Consider the following 24944-nt stretch of genomic DNA (forward strand, 5'->3'; position numbering starts at 1 on the left):
TCCTGTTGGCAAAGGAGGAGCAGCAGGAGCAGGCGGAGGAGCACCAGGAACAGCTCTGGAGCTGCAGCACTGCTTGTACCACAGGGATGCTGTGGGGCAGTGCCCGGAACTGGGCACCTTTGGGTGGGGGTTAAGCCTCAGACTGTGTTGGCTCTGCAACAGGCAGGTGCCATGACTGTAACCGGGTGTTCGTTCCCCTGTCTGAACCCAAACAGGCTCTGTTGTCCAGAGCAACACCCAATAAACGCTGCTGTTTGTGTCCTTAACCCTGCAGTGAAGTGATGCTCAGCCCTGGCTTGGGTCAGGGGCCAAGGGGATGGGGAGCAGCAAAGCCCCTCTGCTGCTGCAGAGCCCTTGGAAGTCCAGGGAACCCCAACCCAAAGCTGCAGGATTTAAACCCGATGTGTTAACAAACATCAGTGCCTAAAGGGAGTTTCCCTTCCTGTGCTGTTCATCTCCAGGGGCTGCCAGAGAAGCTGTGGCTGCCCCATCCCTGGCAGTGCTCAAGGCCAGGTTGGACACAGGGGCTTGGAGCAAGCTGCTCCAGTGGAAGGGGTCCCTGCCCGCGGCAGGGGTTGGAGCTGGGTGAGCTTTAAGGTCATTTCCAACCCAAATGAGGCTGGGAGTCTATGACTCCATCATTGCTGCCCATGGAGAAGCAACACAACAAACCAAAGCCACCCCAAGTTCTACTTTTCCATCTTACTTTATTTCACTTTTTCTAGAAAATTCCTCCATAGTTCCACAAATTTAACAAAAAGTTTAAAATTCAGGACAAACAATCCTGGACCGTTATTACAAACATGATTTCTTTTTAATCTTGAAGTTAGTCTTGGGCCAGCTGCATTTCTTACAGCCGAGTGAAGAATTCCCGTTCCCAACACAACTTTGACCATCCTCAAGTGACAAGGTATTTAATACCTCGGCTCTAGGCAGAAATACAATTAAAAGTCATCTAGAAGGTGAAGTACTTACATTTGCTTTAGGAGTGCAAACTCGTCTCGGCAGGGTTTGATGGCTATTCCGTGCCCCAGCACACCAGGACCCCATTGATCCCAGGCTTTAGAAGTAACACAGAACCAGCGACCTGGCCCTCTGCTGGTGGCAAGCTCCAAAAGGGAAGTTTAAACCTCTCCTGCCATCAAATCCGTTCAAGATGGGACAAAAACCGCTTCGGGATTGTTGCATCCATCGCTTGGGCTGGTCCTGATGCTATCACCGCGCGCAGCTACGGAAGAACTGGTGGCCCAAAGCACTGATTGCACTTCCATGGATCCATGGGCACCGCTCGGCCGCTGCCATCCATCACATCAGGAAGCGAAGCCTCGCGGCTCAAGACACAGAGCAAGACACCAGGAACATGCCCTGACCCCTCTTCCGCCCCTTCAACACCAAGGGAGAGCTGAAGAGCCACATCCTGACCTCAGCTCCACCACCACTCACACTCCTCTGAAAGCCTTCAGCCCGACCGGCACCAGCTCGTGCCTTCAGTACCGAGACGAAGGAAACCGGGAAGTAACAGAGTTCATTTTCCTTGGAAAACCATTATGGCTACAAGTCAATTTTGGCTATTTTTGTCCTTTTTTTTTTTTGTCTTTTTTCTTTTTTTTGTCTTTTTTTTCCCCATTTTAACAATGCTACTACAACATCCTCGAAGACCTGAAGCAATGCTGAGGGCAGCACCGCCACCTCCTTCCTATAGTACAATAACTCCATCCATGCTCTCAAGAGTGACACAAGAACAAACACTTTATCCACAAATACCTGTACATGGCATGTTCAGAACAGCGGCCAGCCAGCCTACAGAGAACCTACACAGGGAACTCGCTCAGACCCAACTAGAAGGGGACACAAGATGAGGCCCAAACGTGACCGATCCTTGGTTGCAGAGTCATTTCCTCCTGTGGTCCCCGACGCTACCACATACCCCAAAAAACAACAACTCTGTAGAACAACTAAGTACTTGCAAGAAACCTTTTTAGTAACAAATCAGCATGTGCACACAATGGAAAAGAACTATTGCTGGGCGGGGGGGGGGGGAACAATCCTATTTTAGGTTTTCAAGGAGATTATAAAGAGTCTAAAAAAACCCATGTGTAAAATACTTCTTATAAAAACCAAACAGGATTCCTATCACCGCTCATCGGGCTTCACGACTGAAGTCGGTTCCAGGACAGGACGATGCCAGAGCAGCAGCCCCGGGCGCTTCCAGCCGCGTTCAGGAACACCCTCCCATGCGTGTTCATGGACGGGCTGGGAGCAGCGCGGCCCATCTGCATCTTCACAGGAGAAGGGGCAGGCGGGAGGTGGCACCTCCACATCCTTATGGGTAACCCCAGAGGCCACCAAGAGGCCTGGAAGTGCTGCCAGGAGCCACAGGGCATGGTCCCTGGGCACAGAGAGGAAGGGAAAGACCTCAGGGGAGCCCAGGCTCGGGCCGGCTGCCACCGCTGCACCTCGGGGACAGGGTGATGCCGCTGTCCCCTTCCCCAGGGGCAGCAGGCAGGAGGCCCTGCTGGGTCCATAGCACCCATGTAGGGGTCGCCTCCTCCACACCACAGACCCCATGGGAGTGCTTCGCACGTACCCACGGCACCGAACACAGCCCCTGGTGAGTGGGGACCCTCGCGGGCTGCCTCTGCCGTCCCGCACCGCGACGCATCCCAGTGCCACCGAGGCAGGACCGCAGCTCCTCCTCCTGCCTTGCCGGCAGCCGCTTGCGCGCAGGGGCTCGCTCCAGGCTTGGCATTGTCCATCAAGAAAGGAAACAGCTGAGATCGCTGTCGTGACAGGGTTTGCGCCTGGCATGAGCTTGATTCTTTTTTATATATATATATATATATGCATATATATATATACACACACACACACACAACACATGAAAGATGGTACAAAGACAAAATTAATGGGAATCGGGTCAACATGACCCAACTCAAACAAGCTTATCATCATATTGCCACTTCAGTTGATTAGTTGCAACATTTCCATGATAAAGAAAGGGGGAACCCAAAACAAGGGACTGGATTTTAGAGTGGAGAAGGGACACGGCAGACCCCGGTGTGATGCAGCCCCCCCCCAGCTCCCCCATGGGGCTGTCACAGAGCTGGGGGGACCCCCTTGGAGCAGAGGGATCCTTGGGAACGCCGTGCTCCTCCTCACACCCGCAGCCCAGCTCACATTTGGCAACAGCTTAGACACTGATGGGGAAAACGGAGCAATTCTTCAGGGAAATACTGAGTTTGGGGAGCGGGAACGTAATAGAGGTTCAATGAAAGCTCCAGGACTTTCCACACACCCACCTAGACAACACTTGGAAGCCAACACTAGTTTAACTAGAAACATAGGAGAGGTCTGGGATTAGTGTTTACTGGTTCCTGAACAGGCAGCAGGGCGGGAAAGGGAGGAGGAAACAAACCCAACTTCACTCATTTCCTACGTCAGCGTTTTCCAGCTGTGTCCAAAGATAAAACTCTCCCTTGTTTTGGTTTTCCCAAAGTACAGCCACTACTATAGGGGCCACTGTAGGAGATTCCTCTTTGAGAACATAAGAACAAAACCAATCACGTCTTTTGGCAAAGTTAGCATCAACACTGACAAGTGAGGAGCCCAGAGGTGAGCCCCTTCCGAAGCACTGAACGCTTCCAAGATTGCTGCTGGGCTTCCACACGCTAGAAATTGTCCACAAGAGGCATTTTAACAAACAAGTCAAACGTTCTTAAGCGCCCTTCCCCTGCCAGAGCCTTTAGAAAAGAGAACAGAAAAACACACCCTTAAGATCATAAGACCCAACTAGGCCCTTCTTATACATACAGTACATACATATATATAATATATATATAAAATATACAGCTTACAGTTTTGTAGTCCTATTACAGTTAAAGCAGACTGAAAGGAGTGAGACTTTGTTTAGGAGCTCAGATCAACAAAACAAGACATCTCCAAACCCCAGCGGGAGACAGCAGATTCTAGAGGCCTCTTCAAAGAGCACGAACTGTCTCTGTGGGAAGCTGAAGGTCCTGCCCGTGGAACGATGCCCTGGAGAGATCAGGAGCCACGTTACAGCAGTGCTCGGCACCAAACCGCGCCAGAACGAGCTTGCAGGTGATCACAACTGGGATCTGTCCATCTCCTCTGCAGCAGAGCAGCGGGACCCACCTCTGGCGTCAGGCTCTCGGGTTAAGCTTTGTAAAAGCCAATCTTACTTACACAGCATCAACGCTTCCTCGCAGAGCTGCAGGCAACGGGACTCGCTGGAGCTCTCTGCAGGCAGATGGTCCCTAGATTTGGTGAAGAAAACATCATCCACACTTCTTCAGACCTCAGAGACGCCTGAAAACGTGCTCTTCAAACACAGTCGCTTGAAGTAGAACGAGAAAGGTCGCGCCGGGAGGTTAAGTGCAGCACATCTTCTGCTCTACTCAGGATCTGCGCCCAAGCGTACGTAGGAAGCCAGGGAGGACAGACTCAGCAATACGGGTGCTTGTTTGAAGCCTACAAGAAAGTGCAGCTGGCTGTGCATTCATAGAGCATGGCTGTTCTCTAAGGCAGTGCTTCGGGTGAATCAGGAGAATAAGAAGGCCTAGTTCCATGGGTTCGTTTCCTGGTACCAATCAAGGGGATCTCTGGTTTCAAAAGCAGCTGCTTCCAAGGCCAAGCGTCATGTCGCTACCGCCTCCAAGTAGCTCTGCAGCTTGCGGACGGTCGTCTCATCCAAGGAGAAGAGGTCAAAGTCAAAGGTTGTGTTGGTAACGTTAAAATGCCCAGTTTCTTCAATGAGATTTACAATCTGTACAGAAAGGAGACAAGCAAGGATGTAGACAGGGAGCTATGAAGATTACATAGAGCAGATAGAGAGCAGTCCGCCCCATCCTTCCCTCACCCCTCTAGAACAGCCTCAGAGAGGAGAATGTCTCACAACATGAAGGCAATCCTCTCCCAAAAAAGCAAACCAGCTTCTCCTGCACTAGCTCAGTCCAGGAAGGGACATGGGCATGTTTCTTCCCTTTTAAATTAGGCAGAGAGAGCCCAGCTTTGGGACTGCTACTGGGATGGCAGAGATGCACAAACCACACTTGTGCATCTTTTCCAACAAAACCATGGCATGCACATCTGATTTAGTGGGGTTTTTTCTACATGTCTTTGCTTTCAATGAGAAGCAGATCCTCTCCTGAAGGAGAGGCAAGTGAAAGGTCAAGCATCACAGGGGTCCAGCTGAGACCCTTGGACACAAAGGTTAGAGTACAACAGCCTGCCAGAGCTGACAAATGATCTCTACCTGCTGTAGCACATTGCGCTCTCGTAGTGCCATTAGTCGCCTGTGAAGCTCCACTAATTCATCAGTGTAGGCCTGTAAAGGAGGCAGGAACAGAAACAGTGACATACGTGGCATGTTTGAGTGACTGCCAAAGTGACTCTTCCAGTGAGGATCAGAAGAACTCGAGGCTCTTTCACACATGCTCCTATTCCCAATTTTTTCCCACATTTTTTACTGCCTCCTCCATCCTTATCAAGTACTGGAGGACTTCACATAAATTCACATGAAGACTTCACAAGCTGAGGGCAGATTTAGATCAGACAGTAGGAAGAAGTTCTTCACCATGAGGGTGGTGGGACATTGGCACAGGGTGCCCAGAGAAGCTGTGGCTACCCCATTCCTGGCAGTGTTCAAGGCCAGGTTGGACACAGGGGCTTGGAGCAAGCTGCTCCAGTGGAAGGTGTCCCTGATCATGGCACGGGGTTGGAACTGGATGAGCTTTAAGGTCTCTTCCAACCCAAACCAGGCTGGGATTCTATGAAACACAGATGGTCTGAAGACCACCAGAAGATTATTTAATGACACCATTAACCAAATGCCTATAACCAGCTTTAAGAAGTGGTTAGAACCTTTGAGCTTAGAGAACCCTCAGCGAGGTGAAGTTCACCCTGGTGAACTTCAGTGCCTGTTCCTCATCAACAGGTTGCACTAATAAATCACTCATTACCTGAAAATACCTGCATCAGTTCCCAGCAACCTGCTGAGCAACGAGTTGTGTTTAGGGAAGGAAAATCTCTGAGTGTGCTGTACTCATGGGTAGTTTTACTTGCACAGGGTTGGTTACAAGCTCAGCATAATAACTGCTCTCATATGAGGGTGTTGGGGTTTTCTTATTTATTTTAATTTAGGCAGCCAACCAGGCACGTTTCTGCCCATGCACTACTGCTCACAGGGGATGGACTCCTAATCTGTAAAGCTGCCTCAGAGTTGTTCCTGTCTGTATCAGCAAAACTGAACTCATTTAAGTCATTGTACCAAGGGAAAAAAGTGTACTAATCCCAAACTCACTTCCCTCCCCCCAAAAATGTGTGAACCATCCCCCTCCCCAGCACACTGACACAGAAAAAAGCATCAAACACCCTCACTGAATGCCATGCTGCTGGGACAGCTACTGCCTTCTAAGAAACCTCTGGACAAGCAGATGGTGTTTCAGGCACTTTCTCCAGTGTGTCTCAAGGGTGTCCCCTACCATGGGCATTAAGCAATCTAATAAAAGACACTATCACCTACAGACCTTGCCCTAGATAAGCCACCCGAGCTGTGGGTAACATCAGGTTTTGTGGCTGGCAGGAGACTCGGGTGCATGTATCTTTAGGATCCCGACTTCCACCTTAAATTAAGCGATGAACTTGCGCTATGTTCCCCTGTTCAAAGTGTTAACACACACAAGAGCTACAGTCAGGTTCTCTGATTACTGCAAGGACCTCAATGATCACACTAAGGAAAAGTATTAAGCTCCCATTTGATTGATTTCTTTATGAGAAATAACACAGCGGGACAAGCCTCTGGACAACTTGTGGGTTGGTGATTTGCCTGCCACTCAGCCGTGCTTCGGGAGCACACACACTGCTCTGCTGCCCTCAGAGGCTACAAAGAAGGGAATTGCACTGAACAAACAAGGTTTCCACTCAACCAGCAAAGCATCAAACAACCTTTCATTTGTCAGATCAAAGACAGATGAAAACGGACCTTGAATGAAGAGGCCTCATCACTGCAGCAGTGGCCAGATCACTGGTTCAGACAAAGGGCAAACCACTAAAGCAATTCTAACATTTGCATATGGAAACATCCTGGGGGTATATCTATTTAACATACACAACCTCAGCAGCATCACTCTCCAAAGCCTGGCCTTTCAACAACTGGCTTTCATTATACTCAGACTCTTAACCTGCCCAGACAGAACCACATGAACAGGCTCAGCTGCCACAAACTGTCCTCTACACACAAATGTGAGCAAGCATCCAACAGCTCCACAATACACAAATCCTCAAACATACCTTATCATATGTGCCCTTCTTCAGGATCTTCTCTGGCTTGTTACAAGACTCTGGGCTTTTTCTTCCAGATGCCTAAAGGTAAAAGAAATCAACATTAGGGACCAAAATTAGTGCTGATAACACAGAAGGTTAATGGTTTGGACATGCAGCACTACAGAGACAGAAACTATGGGTCTGATAAAGAGTGAAATAAGGAAATCTTCCTTATTTTATTTAGGAAATCTTGGTGCCTCCATGGACTGAACACAATGCAGGAACCAAAAGTGGTGGGAAGCAGCCCTGTATGGCACCCGGGATGCAGCTGTACCTTATTATTTGCAGGGGGCAGTTTCTGACCAGGAGGTGGCTCTCGACTCGGCAGGCAGGAATCTGCGCTGTTATCACTGTCGCTGTCACTAAGGCTCAGTCTGAAAGACAAGCAGCAGAGAATTAGCATCACCAAGTAGGGGGGAACTAACTCAGCTGTCAGCTAAACCACAGAGTTTAGTGAAATTCTCTTCTTTATTAGACTAGCAAATTGGCTGGGATAAACGGTCAGTCTGATTTCCAAGAATCCCTTTTTCCCCCAGCCGATAACCACCTTTACCATCTTCCTTCCCTGGGCAGGCCCTACCAACACCTCCACTGAAACCACAGGCAAAAAACACATTTACTGTTTCTGGTGTGACTTTTGAGATCCCCTATTGAGATCTCATTCTTCTTGTGGCCCTACAGCTGGATTATAGCAGGTATCCTAACTTCTGATAAGCCTGACAAACTGTTTGGTACCTATCCTCTAAAAACATCCTCCAAAGTCTCTCCTATTCCTGTTCAGTTGATAACAAGAGTGCAATAATGGATTTTTTTTTTTGGGGGGGGGCTTGGTGAACAAAAGCATCCCTTGAAACTTGCAGTTGCTGTCTGGGCCAAGCATTTGGTTTCAAATACTCAGCTTGACACTCCAGGTTTTGTCTACAACAGTGTTTCCTGGGGGAAAAAGATGAAATTCAACTATTTCCATTGACTAAAGCAGGAAATGGCTGTAAACCAAGTCCTGGAGGAGTCAAGTAACCAGCTAAAGACCACGACGTCTCCGTTTTGTACCAGCCCTGTGCAGTGAGCAGAGCTCACATGCTGACAGCCTCCACACCACTCTCCTCATCTCTGCAGATCAAAGGTGGCACACACCATCCCGCTCTGCAGAGATCTGAAGATGACAATTAGGTGACTGTTTTAAGGGGCTCAGTCACTAACACCTGCAAGCTCACAGATCCCTTTCCCAGGGCCTTCCTCTCTTTGAGCCTCAGCAATCTCTCCTCATCCAATTCTGTTCTCACCCTGCTGTTTTCATCCACTCTGTGTCTCCACCCCGTGCCAAGTCCTCCACACATCTGCCCCTTCTCTCCTCCTCTCACACTTTAACACTTTACTTTGATTCCCCTCCAAAGGGAGGGCACACAAAAATACCAAATATGGAGTGGAAAGAAGACAAAAAACCATCTTTTTTTCCTGAGTTGTTACCACCTGGAATCCCGGCTGACTGGATTTGCTTTGACTGCTGCCTCTTCTCCAGAGGAGCTGTCATCATCATCTGACTCCTCCGACTGCAGATCTTCCACCATGGAGCGCAATGGGCCTGGGATCAGAGCGGAGAAAGCAATTCATGAGGACACACAGAGCAGAACTTCATCTGAGCTGATCTCAACTGCATTAGTTGTCATTAAGATACATCAAGATTTCACACGAAGATGGCACTGGCATTCCCATTTTGCACAAAAACACTGCTAAGAGACTGTATTCCAGTCTCAAAACTAAAGCAGAGTTGACAAACTTTACTACTGCTGTGAAGCCACCCCAACTTCCCCGAAATCCCCTCTCTGAAATGAGAACAAAAGGGCACATTTTTCATGTGCTTGGAGGCTATTTTAAATGTCACTCAGGAGACAGCATTTGCAGCAACACAGCATTTGCTAAGGTTGGAACATTTACTGGTACCACAGCGTATCTCTTGGGACTCTCAGTGGAGGGATGTGAAAAAGGAGCTTAGTGGAGTACTGGCAAAGTGATGAATGTCACATTTCTAATTTTTAATAAACCATATGAGAGATTGGAGGAGAACTATTCTGGTGGCACTATAGATCAAGCAGCAGCCAACACATTTATAAACTGAGGCAGAAGCCAAAGTCAACAGGGAAAGAACCAAATCCAGAGAGACACCCTACTCATAAATTAACTGCCAGAAGAAGAAAAATCCTTGTTCGTGATTATGCCAGGATGTTATCGCCTGTTCCGGGTGAAGCATCACAGCTTCAACACATGGTTCCACCCAAGAAACCATATTAGTCTTATACATAAAGTGCTAAGAAAATGGTTTTAATTCTCCTGAGCCTTTTGAGGTTATGCAAGGAAGAATTTAACAAACTTGATTTCTTGCAACACACCTTGACTGTGGTTCTGAGATGGCTCGAAATCAGAGTCAGAGCTGGAGTCGGAGCTGGAGCTGGAGTTGGAAGGGCTGGACTGGACAGACTTAACCCCCCATAGAAGGGAAACAAAAGAGAAAGAATCTTAACCTTTCTAATCCAGAAAAGCAGTGCATGACACAAAACACAGTGAGACTGAAGCATGTGAGCACCCTACATCATACATCACTGAATGCAGCCCTTGGAATTACAGAAAGCATACAAACCACAAGATGAATAAAAACAGCAGCTATGGAAACTTCAGCACATTGTAGCTCAGCAGCATCAACAGGTCCCACCAAATGGGAAAACACAGCTTACTTTGCAATGTGAAGGTGACCAGCATAGAGCCTAGAACAATTACCACAGCCCTCTTAAGAAGTGTATTTGCTGTAACCCACCAACATTCCCTCTGAACACCTTGTACTGATCATGAAACACAGAAAGGATGCCTATCCTAACTAGCTCCCTTGGCTCCAAAATGAGTTCTAATACATTACTACACCCTCAAAACAGTTGTTTCTACACCAATTTGAGGGATCCACCGTGGTATTCCCAGTTTAGTGTGAAACATAACAGAAACCTGCTGAACTCCAGTGGAACCAACTCTGTGGACGGTCAGTGCTCAGCTGCAATGCCAGGAGCACACTGTGCAGTCGGAATGGGTGAAAAGACATCATCAGCTACAATTAATAGCAGCATCCAAACCAAAGCTTTGGCACATAATAAGGTTTTAACATAAGCCCAGATACTGTCCAGCAATCACTGCTTCAGCCTGATGGGCCACGAGGTGGCAGTGAAGACTCAGGCAACTATTTCATCCCCAACAGCAGCGCCTATTACAGTAACTTTAAGGAGGTTTTGTTGTTACTCAGTAGGATCTGGTTTGAAGCTTCTCAATGTACTGTAAAATTACCCTGCCTTTTTTCCAAGTAATTCCCTCAAAATGTAGCATTTCAATTTCGTCGCACCATTCCTGGGAACTCACCTATTATTTCCACTACCAAATCCTGATGCTACAAAAATCACACATTCCTGTTGAGCAGTGAACTTTATTACAGAAAGTGTTAGTACTATAAAAACATAAACTGGGAGACAGAGGCACATCAGCAGCTTTGGGCATTAAGTGGAAGTGGCAGCAGGACTTTCATCCCAATACCACCCTTTCCTAACTGTAAAGATTGTGAGTTTCATATATTCCACTGTAAGCAGCTGGGGAAACGTGTCAAAAAAGGGTATTACAAAGGGGAATTATTCAGTAGCCAAGGAGAATAATTCAACAGTCCCAAAGTCTGGTCCATCGACACACTGCAGCAGCCCTGTTTGTTTAGAGAAGTTGCAACATGGAAGTAGAGCTGTATTTTCAAGGTAAGGGAGAACAGTTCTTGTGTCTTACCCACACATTCAACCCAAACATCCTCCACTCCTGATAATCTAGCGGGTATTCCCTTAAAATGACTGAACCCCCAAGAAGGAGAAGTTGGAAGCTGTACAGACCCTCATCCCTCCTTTTGCCATTAACCCTACCAGCTATTCCAGCTGGACACACTCTGCTGCTCAGGCTGCAGTTACTGTCACCGGGCTATGACAAAAGCACAAGCCGACAATGGAAAAAAGCAGCCCGGTCCTCACATCTCAGCCTCTCCCTTTTGTCAGCACCAGCATTTAGGCAGCCAAGCATGAGGCCAGCTCAGGGAACTGGACATGATGGGGGAAGGAGGGGAAAAAAAAAGGACAACTAACTTCCAGCAGGAGCTGAAATGGAAGGAGAAACTCCTCCAGCCCATTGCAAAGTCACACGAGCTCTCGTGCCAGCAGCACAAATGAGAGCAAGACTGTTCCTTTCAACAGCAGCCTGCAAAGATGTCAACTTTGAACGTGGAGCTGCAGCCTCAGAGCATGTTGCACAATACGCTGGCTGCAGCAGCAAAGCTGATTTAAGAGTTTCCGGGCTCCGGTCCACCTCCAGCTGCTCCTTCGCTTCAGTGATGTGGCTTTACCACACAGATCCTCCACCAGCTGTACAGTGCAGTCACTGGAGCAGCAAACTGCAGCACTGGGAGCAAAAAGAATCCCCCAGGGTGGAAAAGGAACTCAGTCTTCCCTGCTGATGCCAATGCATTATGCAGTTATACCCTTAAGCTTCAAGTTCCACAGAAACCTAAGCTGATCTGACTGGCAGCTGCCACGTTCCCTCTCCATCACACCAAGTATTCCTACTCTCCTCCGGGCCAGCACTCAAATACCTCTTGTCAAGCATCCAATGGACACAAGAGCTGGTGCAAGAGAGGACACAGAAGCATAAAAGCTTGGCGGGGGTAGGACAGGCCTGCAGCAGCCACTGTGGACCCACAACTCCAGTTTGTGGTTTCACAGAACAGTCTAAATGCTGCTATCAGCTTACAGCTGCCTGGCAGCTCCCAAGGGGATGGATAACACCTAAGAAATAACGAAGTACGAGACACTCGGGGCTTGACATAGCTCAGCAGAGCACAAGCTCACAGTGAGGGCCATGGATCTGGCACAGGAACAACCGGCTTGCTACACACTGACACACTCCAGGTATAAGGGCGAAAGCGGAGAGGAGCTGCTGACTCTCTTTAAGGCACAAGCCACACATTTAATCAAGCTGGAAAAAAACTCTTTGCAGAGTAACTTCAATTAACACTTCCCCAATAAGCTCTTCTACTGGGAACCCTTTGCCAAAAACTCCTTTCTGAAATAAACACATCAATTCTTACTGTATCATGGTGCTGAGTAAATCCTAGCACGATTTGTCCCTAAAAGATTTATTCTAGTTAAAGGAATCTTTCTAAAAGCGGTCAGGAGGAAGCAGTTGAAAAATTCCTGTGCCATTATCCTGTGAATCCTATTAGAAGATAGATGGCTTTGTCACAAATACAAGATACGTGAGCAAAAAGTAGTGACAGTTCGGATTTAAGCTGTGTCTTTCCCCTCCTACTTTTTTCCTTTTTGCCTTCTTTTGGAAAATGATTTTTAGAAGACAGAGGATGAGGAATGTCCTTAGCTGGAAAAAGGAAAAAATATTTAGACAGCTTTTAAAAACAGTAGCACAATAACAGAAATTGGTTTAGGTTTTACAACACAACTTCAGTTTCATGGCATGTGGCTGGATTCGGAGCTTTAGCCAATTGCACATTTCTTACGGGCCATGTCAGGAGTAGGGGGTTTATTTATATTTTCATATTGTTTTGTTTCTGAGAAACAAAACTGAAATTATTTCCTCCTCTTCTGAATTAAGATCACATTCAAAACCACCATGAGCAGGTAGAGGTGTATCTATGCTTACTCGACCTCTATAAATGTCACTGCAAGGGATGAACGAGAGGCCATAACCTTAAACTCTGACTTTTAGATAACTCTGCCTGCAGATAAAGCTAAACAGAGCTGCGTATCTGAAACAGGAGGCAAAGCAGGTAGTAGTAACGATTAACACTGAGGAGGTTTTCAAAGAGGAGTTTTGAGGTACAACCCAGTCTCAGCATTTGCCAGTCAGGTTCTCTACCTCATGTGAAGGAGCAGTTTTGAACGGCTTTCTCATACAGGGATTGAAGCAGCATGCTCAAAAACTCTGGTAAAGGACAAATCCCTACTCACCTCTGACTTGAAAGAAGTTTCATCCTCTGAATTCGACTCCTCCATTTCCACAGGCTTTTTGATCTCCTTGGCCTCGCTTTCAGGTTTTACCTTTTCCACTTTGGCATTCATCTTCTCCTTGGTTTGTTTCTTCTCTGGATATGAGGAAGATGAGGTTCTGGGAGATGTCCCTAGGATATTCTTTACCCCTTTGGAGCTACTCTTTTTCTGTTTTTTGGCACTAGGCTTTGGTGACTCCACATTAGAGGGCCTCTTGCTGGAAGACTTTAATTCCGGCTGTGGCCCACCCTTTGGAGAAGTGTTCTCCAGTTTGGTCTCCTTCACGGCCAGTTTTGGTTCCTTGAAAGCAGCTTTTGGAGGTGCCTTCTCCTCCTTAGGCAGTTTGTTTTCAGTTGGTTTTCTGGAGGAGTCCTTCAAAGGCTTGTTTTGCTCTCTTTCAAGGTCTTTGGAGGAGTTTTTGCTTTCAGAGTCTTTTCTTGGCCTCTCTCTGTGCTCCTTGGTTACTTTGTGTGGCTTGGATGCCTTGCTACTTTCCTTGCTTGCATCCTAAAATTAAGCAACAGAAACATGCAAGCCAGGTATGAAACTGAAGCTCATCATAAAGCACAGCATCATCAAACACATTCTTATAAATCACATGGAAGCATTTGTTTCACATACACATCCACCCAACAGATGCCCAATGTACTCATCTACCTCGGAGCTAAACATCTAGATTTCCCTAAAGCTGAGATTGACAGCAGGCACTTGAACATCTACACTAGGACAGGACGAAACACGCTTCACAAAAGCCTGTTCCTTCCCATGGTCTATAAAAGGAGGTCTATAAACATCTATAGATGTTTAGCTCAGATTTAATCTGCAGGGTTAACATCTGAACCCAGATAAGAGGAAGCTCACTCGAGCTGTGTTATCCAAAGTTGTATTTCACATCACATTTCAGAGAAAAAAACCCAGCAACTAAAGAGATACTTTAAGGTTAAATCCCATCCAGGGCAAATTCAAGTTATGTTGACAGCCCTCAACTCACTGCATCAATCTCTCTGCAACTGGCAAAAATACTTAATGTCCTCATAACCATCAGAGGCGCAAAGTCTCTGATACCAGCATTTTATCACCTTTAATTAGAGCTTTAAGACAATAGGCAGGCCCCTGCCCATCCTAAGAGACAGGTACCCATGAAGGGACGGGAGTACTTCCCTTTGTGAATTGCATGTGAACTCGACACACACAGTTGTAGAAGTGGGACTTGTGGGGAGACACTGGTGTATGAACTGGACATGCTGAGATGCAAACACAACTGCACCTCTGGGGGCAACCTGGAGGAAGAGAACCAGGAGCCTGTTGTCTCTTTAGCTACCGGCAATTTTCAGCAGAGCTTGTGTCACAGCCTCTGATTTCTCTTCTGTCTTCTGTGTTTTCTAATGCTTAATTCCCAACCAAAATTAAATTGGCCACTAACAGGTAAGTCATCTCCATTCCTTTTCATAACATCAACATCAGAAAGGATGACTGAAGAGCCAGAAGTGTTTAGAGCCCTGAAGAAAATGGCTACCAGAATTGAATTACACTATAAAATGAACTGCCACTAATATCTGACTATTCAGGGAGATCAAGTGTGTATAATCCGCATCAAAACACTGCTGATGGATTGCTTCTCCCATGTGGAATTATATAAAAATAGCTTTATCATAAGTGGAAAAAAGAAAACTTAAGGTTCTTCTGAAGTCTCAAGAACTCAATACTGCTGGATGCAAACATCAAGTCTTCAAATCACTAGTGTGACCAAGTGCAGCTCGTTTTATGTTCTTTGCACCACTACCCTAGGCAGTCCTAATGACAGAGGAAGTGTCAAGTCTCTACTCAGCCCTCATCCTAAGAGATGTGAGGACTTAAGAGTACAGCTTTGCCTGACAAGACAGTGAAAGATCACGTAATCCACCCTCAGCATCAGGGCTACAAGTCAGAACAATCAGAGAGGACTTCATTCAACTTATCTGCTAGAGCAGATCAGGAGGAAGATATGGTTTGAAAATTCCCATTCTTGGACATTTCATTTTCTTTTTGAGTTTTCCCTGGAGAGAAGTCCAGCAAATCATACAAAGGCCTCCTAACTGAGGCTAAGTTCCAGACCATTAGCTAGTGGCCTATGGAGTACAAGGAAGGTTTCCGAATTAGAAGTAACCAGAAACAGCTGCTAAACAAGCTCTTAGCAGCCAGTCCTGAAAGGCTTCTTCACCTCAGGAGGACAAAAAGCACATTTCACTCACCTTTGACCCATGGGATGGTTTGGTCTTCTTGGGATCAGAGAAGGCAGAGAGTGGTATCGTGGGTAACATCGGATAATCGGGACTTGGCCTTGAAACAGTTTCTGCTCCTTCTGGCATCACCATTACCTAGTAATAAAGAGAAGAAAAATGATGTATGAGTGAAGTCACATGGACTATTAGCACGGGATGATGTTAAGTCACTTGCTCAATTAACACACTATTATTCATCTTTTGAATGCTTTTTCCCCTGCTTAAAGGCCATAAAAAGATATTGTCTAGGTAATGCTCGGTTTCAAGGCAACTCCTCAAATACAGAACACTAAAAATCACAGAAAAAAGAAAAGCAACATGCAATATCAAGTATCTTTCCCACCGGGAATGCCAATATTCCGAGCACAAGCAGGCAATAAAGCTCTGGGCAAGAACTGTGTGTTCTGCTGTAAATGCTTTTATCCTGCAAAAGGGTAGCAAGATAAATCTGAAGGAATGAGCAAGACTTCACTCATTCAGAAATAAAAAGCAGGCTTTGGGGTCTCCTCCCTTGACAAGATCTGAGCACCAAACACCCAGCTCATGAAACTTCCCTTCTTACCTCCCCTATACTCCATCAGAATAATCCTGTCCAAAATTCCCACTAGATGAGCGGCATCCAAAGTGAATCACAGATGAAACACCTCTATGTCTATGGACTACAGTAACTATGAAAACCCTAGTACTATGAAAACCCTAGAAAGCAAGGGATCTTTTAGCCATGCTATGGCTAAAATAACCACCTTCCTCTTTGTGCCAGAAAAGCACTGGCACACTGAGGAAAAGCCAGGCAGATCAGCTTGGAATACTTGCCATTCCTGATTACTATCAACAAACTTCTCCAAGCCTGAAACTTGTTGGTTTTATTTTCCCCAGAAGAGAATTCTGCCAGAATTACAACATCTTTATTAAAGTGCTTGAACAAAACCTAACCCATTCTATGATTCTGTGATAAATGGGGGTGTCTCAGAACACAGTCATGTCATCCTCTGCCTGCTTAAAATCTTCATGCACTTTGTGGCTTGTACTGATTTGCATAGGTCTTGTAGTTATTTAGGTACCATCTCTTTAGAATATTACTTTCCTGGAAGCAGGGCTCATCCACTGTAGCAATCTGTATCTTATTGTGCATTCAACAGCATAGCTATCTTTTTTCCTTACACACCTATTTCTAATCTATATTCAAATATTTTTCCTTATATTTTGTTAGCCACAAGCAGCCATCCTCAGCTTTAGAGGACATTTGCTGATCAGCAATCACTACGTATTAAGCTTTCCCGTGGTAAAAAAATCAAGTGAGGAATAGACTGGAAGCCTCCGCCTTTACTTGAGCTTTTCTATACTGATACAGCTCAGGAAGGTCACAGATAACTAATGGACAGTGTGCAACATCCACAGATCTCCATTTCCAGGAGAGGTTTTAGTGCTTTGATATTAATGGTCACATTCAAATTGAAGCATGAAGTGCTACCAATCACACCACCAACGGTTTAGTTCTCCTTCAAGGGCCACAGTCATATAACAAGGAGTAACGCTGTCGCTTGATAGGTTGCAGATACAGAGAAACCCCAGAGCAGAACAAGATCACTACATGATTCCACAGAATCATGGAATGGTTTGGGTTGGAAGGGACTTTAAAGCTCATCCAGTTCCAACCCCTGCCACGGGCAGGGACACCTTCCACTGGAGCAGCTTGCTCCAAGCCCCTGTGTCCAACCTGGCCTTGGACACTGTCAGGGATGGGGCAGCCACAGCTTCTCTGGGCACCCTGTGCCAGCGCCTCAGCACCCTCCCAGGGAAGAGCTTCTGCCTAAGAGCTCATCTCAGTCTGCCCTCTTTTCAGTTTAGGAGAACCTCTCAGACCTCCAGTCCCTTTGGCACTTACCCCTCCGGCCCTAATGAGTTTGCGTCTGAATTCCTTGGTGGGGTTGTTGAAAGTCAGCTTCTCACAGCGAAGGTGGTTCACAGGTGGATTTCCCTCCAAATTTAAGAACAGGTCGTATGTGAAACACACCTTTTTCGGCTCCTCCTAAAAACAAGACAGACTTTGGGAAAAGGGAAGAAGTTTGGCAAGCACCCTAAGTCAGAGGACTCAAACGATCGCTCCTGGGATTAATTAAGCCACTAAGTGTTGTACTCAGTTTTTTCATCATGAGATCAGAGGGTTAGAAGTTAAGCTATTTGTCCCTGAAGTTAACATATTGTTCATCAGAAACTCAAACATGGCAAAAGCAACGCATGGACAAGGATATTGACCACAACTGTCTGTTTAAAACCATCCCAGTCTCCCTGAGAAGAAGGTTCACGAGCCATATCCACTATTCCATTTTCACTGAAATCCAGGTCCTGTCTCCTTTGGGAGAACTATAAGTATAAATATTAAGAAAAGCATAATCCCTTATTTAGAGAAGGAACAACTTCTGAACTCACAGGAACTCTGTGGGTACCGAGGAAAGATTAAAAGCAACTGTAAAAGGATGACTTGTTTTGTAAAATCCTTTCAATATGCATATTGCAGGGGCTGAAAGGGGAGATATCCTGGGCTTTTGAACTTTCCAAGGGCACTTTCACTGGAGTTTGTATGCATGTTGGGGATCATCTGCGCCTCACTGGTTTTGCTCCACCTGCCACAGCAACACTCTGCATTTGCAGTATAGAATGGAAGAAAGCTTTTCCCTTTTTCCCCCCCTCCCAACATCGCAAATATTGCGTATTACTGGCATACTACAAATATTGAGATGCTATTTCCTGGGATTAGCCTGTATTCTGCATTTCAAGATGAAAACTCAGTATGTGGCAAACGAGACTCCCCTGCGAACCACACAGAGCCTTACAGTACACTCAGTATTTACATGAATGCATCCCACATGCCTCATTCAATGCGCAACATCAAGCAGCTGCACAGCAGTCTTTTCCAGAATTCATATCCAGCAGCTTGATTTCCTGGTGTAGTTGCATTGTTGTGTGGGAACAGGCCCTGCAGGCTCCCAGCCCAGGCCATTAGATTTGCTGAAAATAGGTTGAAGCATCAAACAGCTTCAGACCACACTGATTCCCGCTGGTTGCTTGGCAGATACTAAAGGCCCTAAAGAAGCCATTTCTTGTACAAACTATACCTCTAATAATAACTGTGGTAAGCACACCTGGTTTAAATCAAAATCAGTACCCTGAGCTCACCTGGGAGCCAAGGTCTTGGCTCCTCACTCCCCAAACACAGGCACATACACACCAACTCTCACATTAACCAGCAAGAACATGCTACCACCATGAGGGTCTTCAAACCCTCTTGGAAAAATCCTGAAGAATTCCCACACACTTCAAAGGGTTCAGTGTCTACTGAGATGATGGGAAGATAAAGAAAAAGACTTGCCAAATCCACTGCCTGGTCATTTTCCCTTCTCTATGACCGTTCTCATTAACTGAATCATTAGTGAGCTCTGCATGTGCGCACTTACACTGAAGTTCAAACAGCAGCTGCAGAGGGTCCCTTGAAGTCTAATAAACTCAAATGAAGGATGAACAGAAATCCAAATGTGGCCTAAGAATGGTTTCTAAAATGGTTTTCCTAATTTACAACAGAGTAAATTGATCTTGGATATATTAGCAGAAGCAGGCTTTAGGCAGAAGCTGTTATGGCATCACATTATCAGAGCTCTGCTTCCGCATTTCCCTGTTTGCTTGCAGAGCAGGAGAAGGGCAGCAGATTCCTTTCCCTTTTATCTTAGAGATGCCTTTTTTTCTAATAAAGATTTAAAAGCAGAGAACCTCCCAAATATTTATTGTACTTCTGTTGAAGAGTTCCCACTTTTTGTGAAATTAAGACAATTTTTCAATGTGATTTTCCTCCAACTCAGAGATCACAACCGCCCTGGGAACTGAGCCCTGGCCAAGTACCGTGATCATTAAAATACCCTTTGTATCGCCTCAGGCTATCAGAAGCCCCCCCCAAGAGAACAGTTAAGATTACAGCACTCCTAAAAGCACCAGTACAAAAGTCTCAAAGCAAAAAGCTGCAAATAAACATTCTTTCCTTTACTGCCTTCACTGCCCAGCTAATGATTACAGCTCAAGACACTCCAAAGCTTAATCCATCTGGTCCTCACTAAAACGTTCTTCCCTACAACCAACCATCAAGGAGGGGGGGAAAAAGGGGGGAGAAAGGAGGAAAAGAAAAAAAGAAACCCAAGGAAAATCTCCCTCCATTGACCTGGACCTACACATCCTCTAACTTTCAGTGGAAAGCCACACTGAATCCACAGCACCGCATTTCAAAGCCTTTCCAAATAACATGTTGGGATCTGCACATCCTGCTGCTTGGAGGTGCAGTAGGTCCAGGCAGTGTGTTTGCATACTGCAACAGCACTTTACATACTCCTGCTTGAGAAGCAATTATATGCACAAGTCAAGCTTTACTCTTAGCTGATTCCATCTTCTGATACTAAACCCTTGATGTCAACAAGCAAAACTGAAAAGGTAAGAGACCTCCTGTCTGTGGGTATTTCGTTGCTCTCTGAGACCATAAGCTTCTCTAAAGGGCCTCGCTTCCAATAAAGGCTGTAGAAAGGATGGATCACATCCATTCTAACTGGTAGATATTGTAGTTACTCAGATTAAAATTCAATGGTGACTCTGGACATGAAACAGTTAACCTGGTCCAGGATCTCTCAGCAAGCCACCTTAGAAGCTCAGTTTGAATCTGCCCCTTAAACCTCCCGGTGCCAGAGAAGTAAACTACAAGTGTGGACCACAAAGCTGTGGCCATGCTTTGATTTGCAGCTGCTGTAAACTTCCTTCCATCCAGTGACACCCCCCCTCTACCTCCTATCCCCAAAGCTGAGCACATTAAGCTTTATTTTTACTGTTCTCTAGCTTCCTGTCTGCAGCGAGGCCACTGCACTGGTAGGAACGCTGAGGCTGCTTTCTTTTTGTTCTGAAGTAATGGGTTAAAGTTCTTTTGGCACTTTTCATAAGAGGAGGAATTTTGCGAAGTCTTTTGTTAAAATTTCCTTGTCCTGTTTTGAAGGCAGGGTGTGCCCTTTGCCACTTGACACAAATCAAAAGCATTTCACTGGTAGCGTGCACATAAAGCTCGTAAATCACTTTTAGAAAGCTATAAAACAAAATTATCTACAAAAACCTAGCACACCAAGGAAGCAGGCTCATGGTTATTCAATAACTATAACATCCAGCACTACTTCCCTTTTGCCATAGATCCAGCCTGACAGAGTCATTTCTCCGCCTGTAGAAATGAAACCCCCTTTGCAGGCTCGTACAACCTGTTTGACTGGTCCACCACCCGCTTCCAGACAGGACAGTTAAAAGTGAAGAGCCCAATAGCCATTTTCTGAAGCAAACAGCCTTATGTTGCACTTAAGAAACACCTTTATCTATTTTTGAGATCCTACAGGGTTATATACAACAGAGAACAGCATTTTGGAATGTTCCCCCCCCCTCTGAAGCTCATGACTTTGGTTGAAACTTAGGCAAATATACTCACCACTCAAAGACAAGCATTTAGTAATCCACTAGCTCTCACAAATACATGATATGAGGCTGGCATGGCCAGCTGTGAAGCTGCTATGTCTGACAACACTTCCTCACCAGGCACTGGGATCTATTCAGCATCTGCAGATGCTTATGGATGTGCCATGCTGAGAAGAGTCTGCTCTGATAGAAAAATGGATAAACTGATAAATGTGTAGTAGCTTAGGGCACAAAAAGGTAAAAAAGAGACTTCCCACTCACAAGCAGCACAAAGAAAGTGCTGCAGCTTTGGTAAACCATTACAGACCTAAAAAACGTGAGCAAACCATGATCCCACTGACATAACGACACAGTTTACTACATCCTGTATTTCTCAATAAATCCTAACAGGTTAAAGTTACTCCCCCTTTCCTCCAACCTGTGCAGACCCCTCCCCTGGTAACACAGTAACTGGTTAGGTAAAATCAAATGTCTCGTGCAAAGAGAGGCTTTTCAATCACCTTTCTTAGAGTATTTCATAGCCAACATCTTCCCAAGGGCACAGGTTGGTTCTAAGTGACCACCTGTACAACCCACCTACAATGTATCCATCAAGTTCCTACTTCAAAACACAAGTCATTTTTCCCTTCTCCCTTCCTTTTCTATGCATTTTCTGTATCACACCTATAAATGCTGCAGAAGGGGTGAAACATTCATGTTTTTATTTTGAACCTATCTGGAAAAAGCAAACATTTCTCTGCTTTCTTTACCTATCTCCCTTTTCACTAATAGGAAAAGCCCACGTTCCAGATATTCATTATGTAAATACTGGAAGCCTTTCACCTCCAGCACTGGAACTGGGAGGTAGTATCTTTAGAGAGACTTAAATACAATCGATACCATCTGCCTTGTATCAGAAGAGCATTAAAATACACTGGACCTTTCAGCTTCTGTTGGGAGGGGGGATTGATCTAATCTGATTAGGATGCAAAGAAACGTAATGGGATGAATACCAAAGTCATACCTGTATTGCAGCCTCCAGATTACAACACATGCCACAACAAGAGATGTGTTTGGAGACAATAATGAGGCCATGAAAAAAGCCTCCAGACTGTTGAAATTGAGTGGGGAAGAGGAAGAGCAGCAGAGGAACAGCAATGCATTTATTGTACCCACTTTGTATTGATTCAAGCACCAGAAGCCACTAACAGCAGCCCTCATTATAGGAACACAAAGGATTTAAACACCAAAATAGCATGCGAACATTTTCATTCCAACAATCCCAAATGATCTGCTGCCATTAGTCAGCCGTGCTTTAACATCCAACCTGCTGAGACTCAGCCATTTCTTCTAGCAAGCTAGGTTCTAGCAGGCCACTGTGACTCTCTGGAGAGCTCAGATACACAAACTGCCCAGGTTCACAGCAGTATTCAAAAGACATGTTCTGTAATTCAAATGACAAGACTGAGAAAACACCTACTTATTGAGGAGCTGAATTGCAGCACAGGAAGGACAAACACATGCCCACAAGGCACAACTATGTTCATAAAGGATAAAAACAGGCTCTTACACCTCCTTTAATACTCTGCTGACACTTCCCTGTTGGACAGAAAGGCACCAAAAGCTTCAGTGGGGCCAGAAGACTCCTATTCCCAACAGGCAACACCAAGAGAGTACTCCAACACAAAGAGTTAATGGGCAGTGTTATGCAAAGTTGCCTGATGAAGTTCATTAAAACCATTCTTAAGCCACTCTTAGTAAAACTGTTCCTTTGCAGTGAACAGGCCCATGTTTCTTTAGGCAAAGCAAAGCGTACATGGGCTCTGACAACCACTATTTATCATCCTAGTAACAAATTAGAACAGGGAAAGGAAACAGCTAAGAAAGGAGGATTAAACTGTGGAAAAACACTTTCAGCCAACCATGGCAAAGATCAGCCTTCACAGATTAGCTCACTCCCTCTTTAAATCCTTTCTCTTCTCACCTTTACAAAGCTAAAATGCTTTGATAAACAAAGCTCAAAGCCTGCAGGACTCTTGTTTCAAGCGAGAGGACACACATCAACAAAAACGTGCTAGAATGTGGGAAGCATATGGCCAGAAAGACCCCCCAGCTCCTCTTGCCCAGCCACCCACCACACAGCATGTTCTCCTCGACCCCAGAACCAACCCATACATAACAGCTACTTGAAACGAGTTACTCAGGGACGAGTCCCAAATGCTGTAATCAATTCAGAACAATATATACTCCACGCACAACAGCTGATCCTCACCAGTGTCAACAGGTTTACAGAGATCAGAGCGAACATATGGTCTCAAAGTAGTAAAGAGTTTTATTTATTTGGTGCTTTAATGTCACTTTCTTTAAAGCAAGGGAAAACAGGCTGTATTCAAAGCCCTTGCCATTCCTCTTCCTCCTGATTCCTTTTGGTATCTACAATATCTCAGCCTTTGCTTATCTTTAGCCTTTGTGTTTCTATCTTTGCAGAAGTATTTACCTCTTACTTTTCCTTCGGCTGCACTTACTGAAAAAAATTAATGGCTCTTAATATTTCAAGATGGCATTAGCACCAGGCCATCGTGGTCAGAGGAGCCAAATTCTTCACATCCCCAGGCAGTGTCTAAGCTTCCAGCAATCCTAAGTACGACACTTGGCTTCCAAATGTGCAGAGAACAGAACATTTGCTGACATAAGGATGGAAAAAATACTTTTTTTAAGCAGTAAAAGCAAATTTCAAGCAACTTCAGCACAGTTTATGTATTTCAAGTTCATGGTTGAACCTGGGAATGTGTCTGTTCAAATGACGTGCTGGAAGACAGACGCTATCATGTTTTTCCTCAGCCACCTCTTGCCTAAAGTTAATAATGGGAGGTGCACTCAAACTCCTGAATTAATCAATTTACCCATCAGCTTAGAAGCAGGAAAGAATTCCATAACACAGGCATGTCAAAAAGAGAGTAAAGAGGGTGTTTTGAAGATCTGTAGCTTTGAAAACAAGTCTGCAGCTAAATCAGCTGCATTCTATTCATTTTTCATGTTTCTGAAGACCAAATGCCAAAACCAAACCACCCTCTCCTAAATGAACAGCTACTCCCATTGTTTCCACTAAGAAGAGAGACCACCTATTTCCCTTATTTATAACAAGCCATCCTATCCCTAAGACTAGAAAGAGCAACTGCACAGTCACATGTGTATGGGAACAATGAGAAGTGATGACCCTGGTGGGTGTGAAACCAAGTGAGATTCAGAAAAGCTGCTGGCTCCATATTCTGTGAGGAGCACAGGAATACAAGGGACAGAGAAAGAAAACACAAGTCAGGTAATGGTCAATGCAAACAAGTGCTCCTACAACAAAATACGTGAGAGGCAGAAATGAGAGAGGAAGATTTGAGGACCTGTGAAAGACAAAGGCACTGGCTTCCTGCAGAGAAAAGGTGAGTGTGAGAGAAGATTGAGTGAAGAAAGGAAGGGCAAATAAAAGGTAAGAGTAGAAATAAAACATAGTTCAGCCACCACAGCCATCAGAGATTCCCCTTACAAGAAATCAGCGTGGAGAAGGTCACAGTTTCTGGTCAGGAATGAAAAGGTAGATTTCTGAACCTGAATTAAGCCAACATAGAGTGCAGATGAAGAGTTTCCCGATTTCCATATGAAACCTCAGAAAAGCCACCACAAGTCAAACTACTTTTAAGCTTTTTAAGTTTTTTGGGGTTTTTTTGCACTCAAGTCATAGTTTTCAGTGTTTGCCAAAAAGCTTCTTCTATCAACAACTCCCATCCCCTACCCCCTAACTGCCTTCACCTCCTTTTGG

At 45.4% G+C, this 24944-nt stretch overlaps 2 protein-coding genes across 5 annotated transcripts in view; one reads left to right on the forward strand and one right to left on the reverse strand.

The window, feature by feature from the left end:
• LOC308229673 (acidic leucine-rich nuclear phosphoprotein 32 family member B-like) overlaps positions 1-24944 on the forward strand; it is a 99938-nt gene that overhangs the window by 24697 nt on the left and 50297 nt on the right. The window lies entirely within an intron of this gene.
• MLLT1 (MLLT1 super elongation complex subunit) overlaps positions 746-24944 on the reverse strand; it is a 32207-nt gene continuing 8008 nt past the window's right edge. The window contains exons 4-13 of one of the 4 annotated variants that reach the window (XR_013958415.1): positions 17556-17699; positions 15641-15766; positions 13371-13916; positions 9732-9819; positions 8815-8926; positions 7619-7718; positions 7312-7383; positions 5276-5347; positions 3855-4786; positions 746-3740 (exon numbers count right to left, since the gene is read on the reverse strand). Coding sequence is in view for 3 of the 4 variants with exons in the window: in XM_080633738.1 (XP_080489864.1) it covers positions 4658-4786; positions 5276-5347; positions 7312-7383; positions 7619-7718; positions 8815-8926; positions 9732-9819; positions 13371-13916; positions 15641-15766; positions 17556-17699 (1389 nt within the window). In the remaining variant the exon portion in view is untranslated. Of the gene's footprint in view, positions 4787-5275; positions 5348-6566; positions 6679-7311; positions 7384-7618; positions 7719-8814; positions 8927-9731; positions 9820-13370; positions 13917-15640; positions 15767-17555; positions 17700-24944 lie in introns of those variants that run through there. The other 3 variants (XM_080633738.1, XM_080633739.1, XM_080633740.1) reach the window with 3 other exon arrangements.

This window comes from Psittacula echo (assembly GCF_963264785.1).
Source record: "Psittacula echo genome assembly, chromosome: 24".
In the NCBI taxonomy this organism is placed as follows: Eukaryota; Metazoa; Chordata; class Aves; order Psittaciformes; family Psittacidae; genus Psittacula; species Psittacula echo.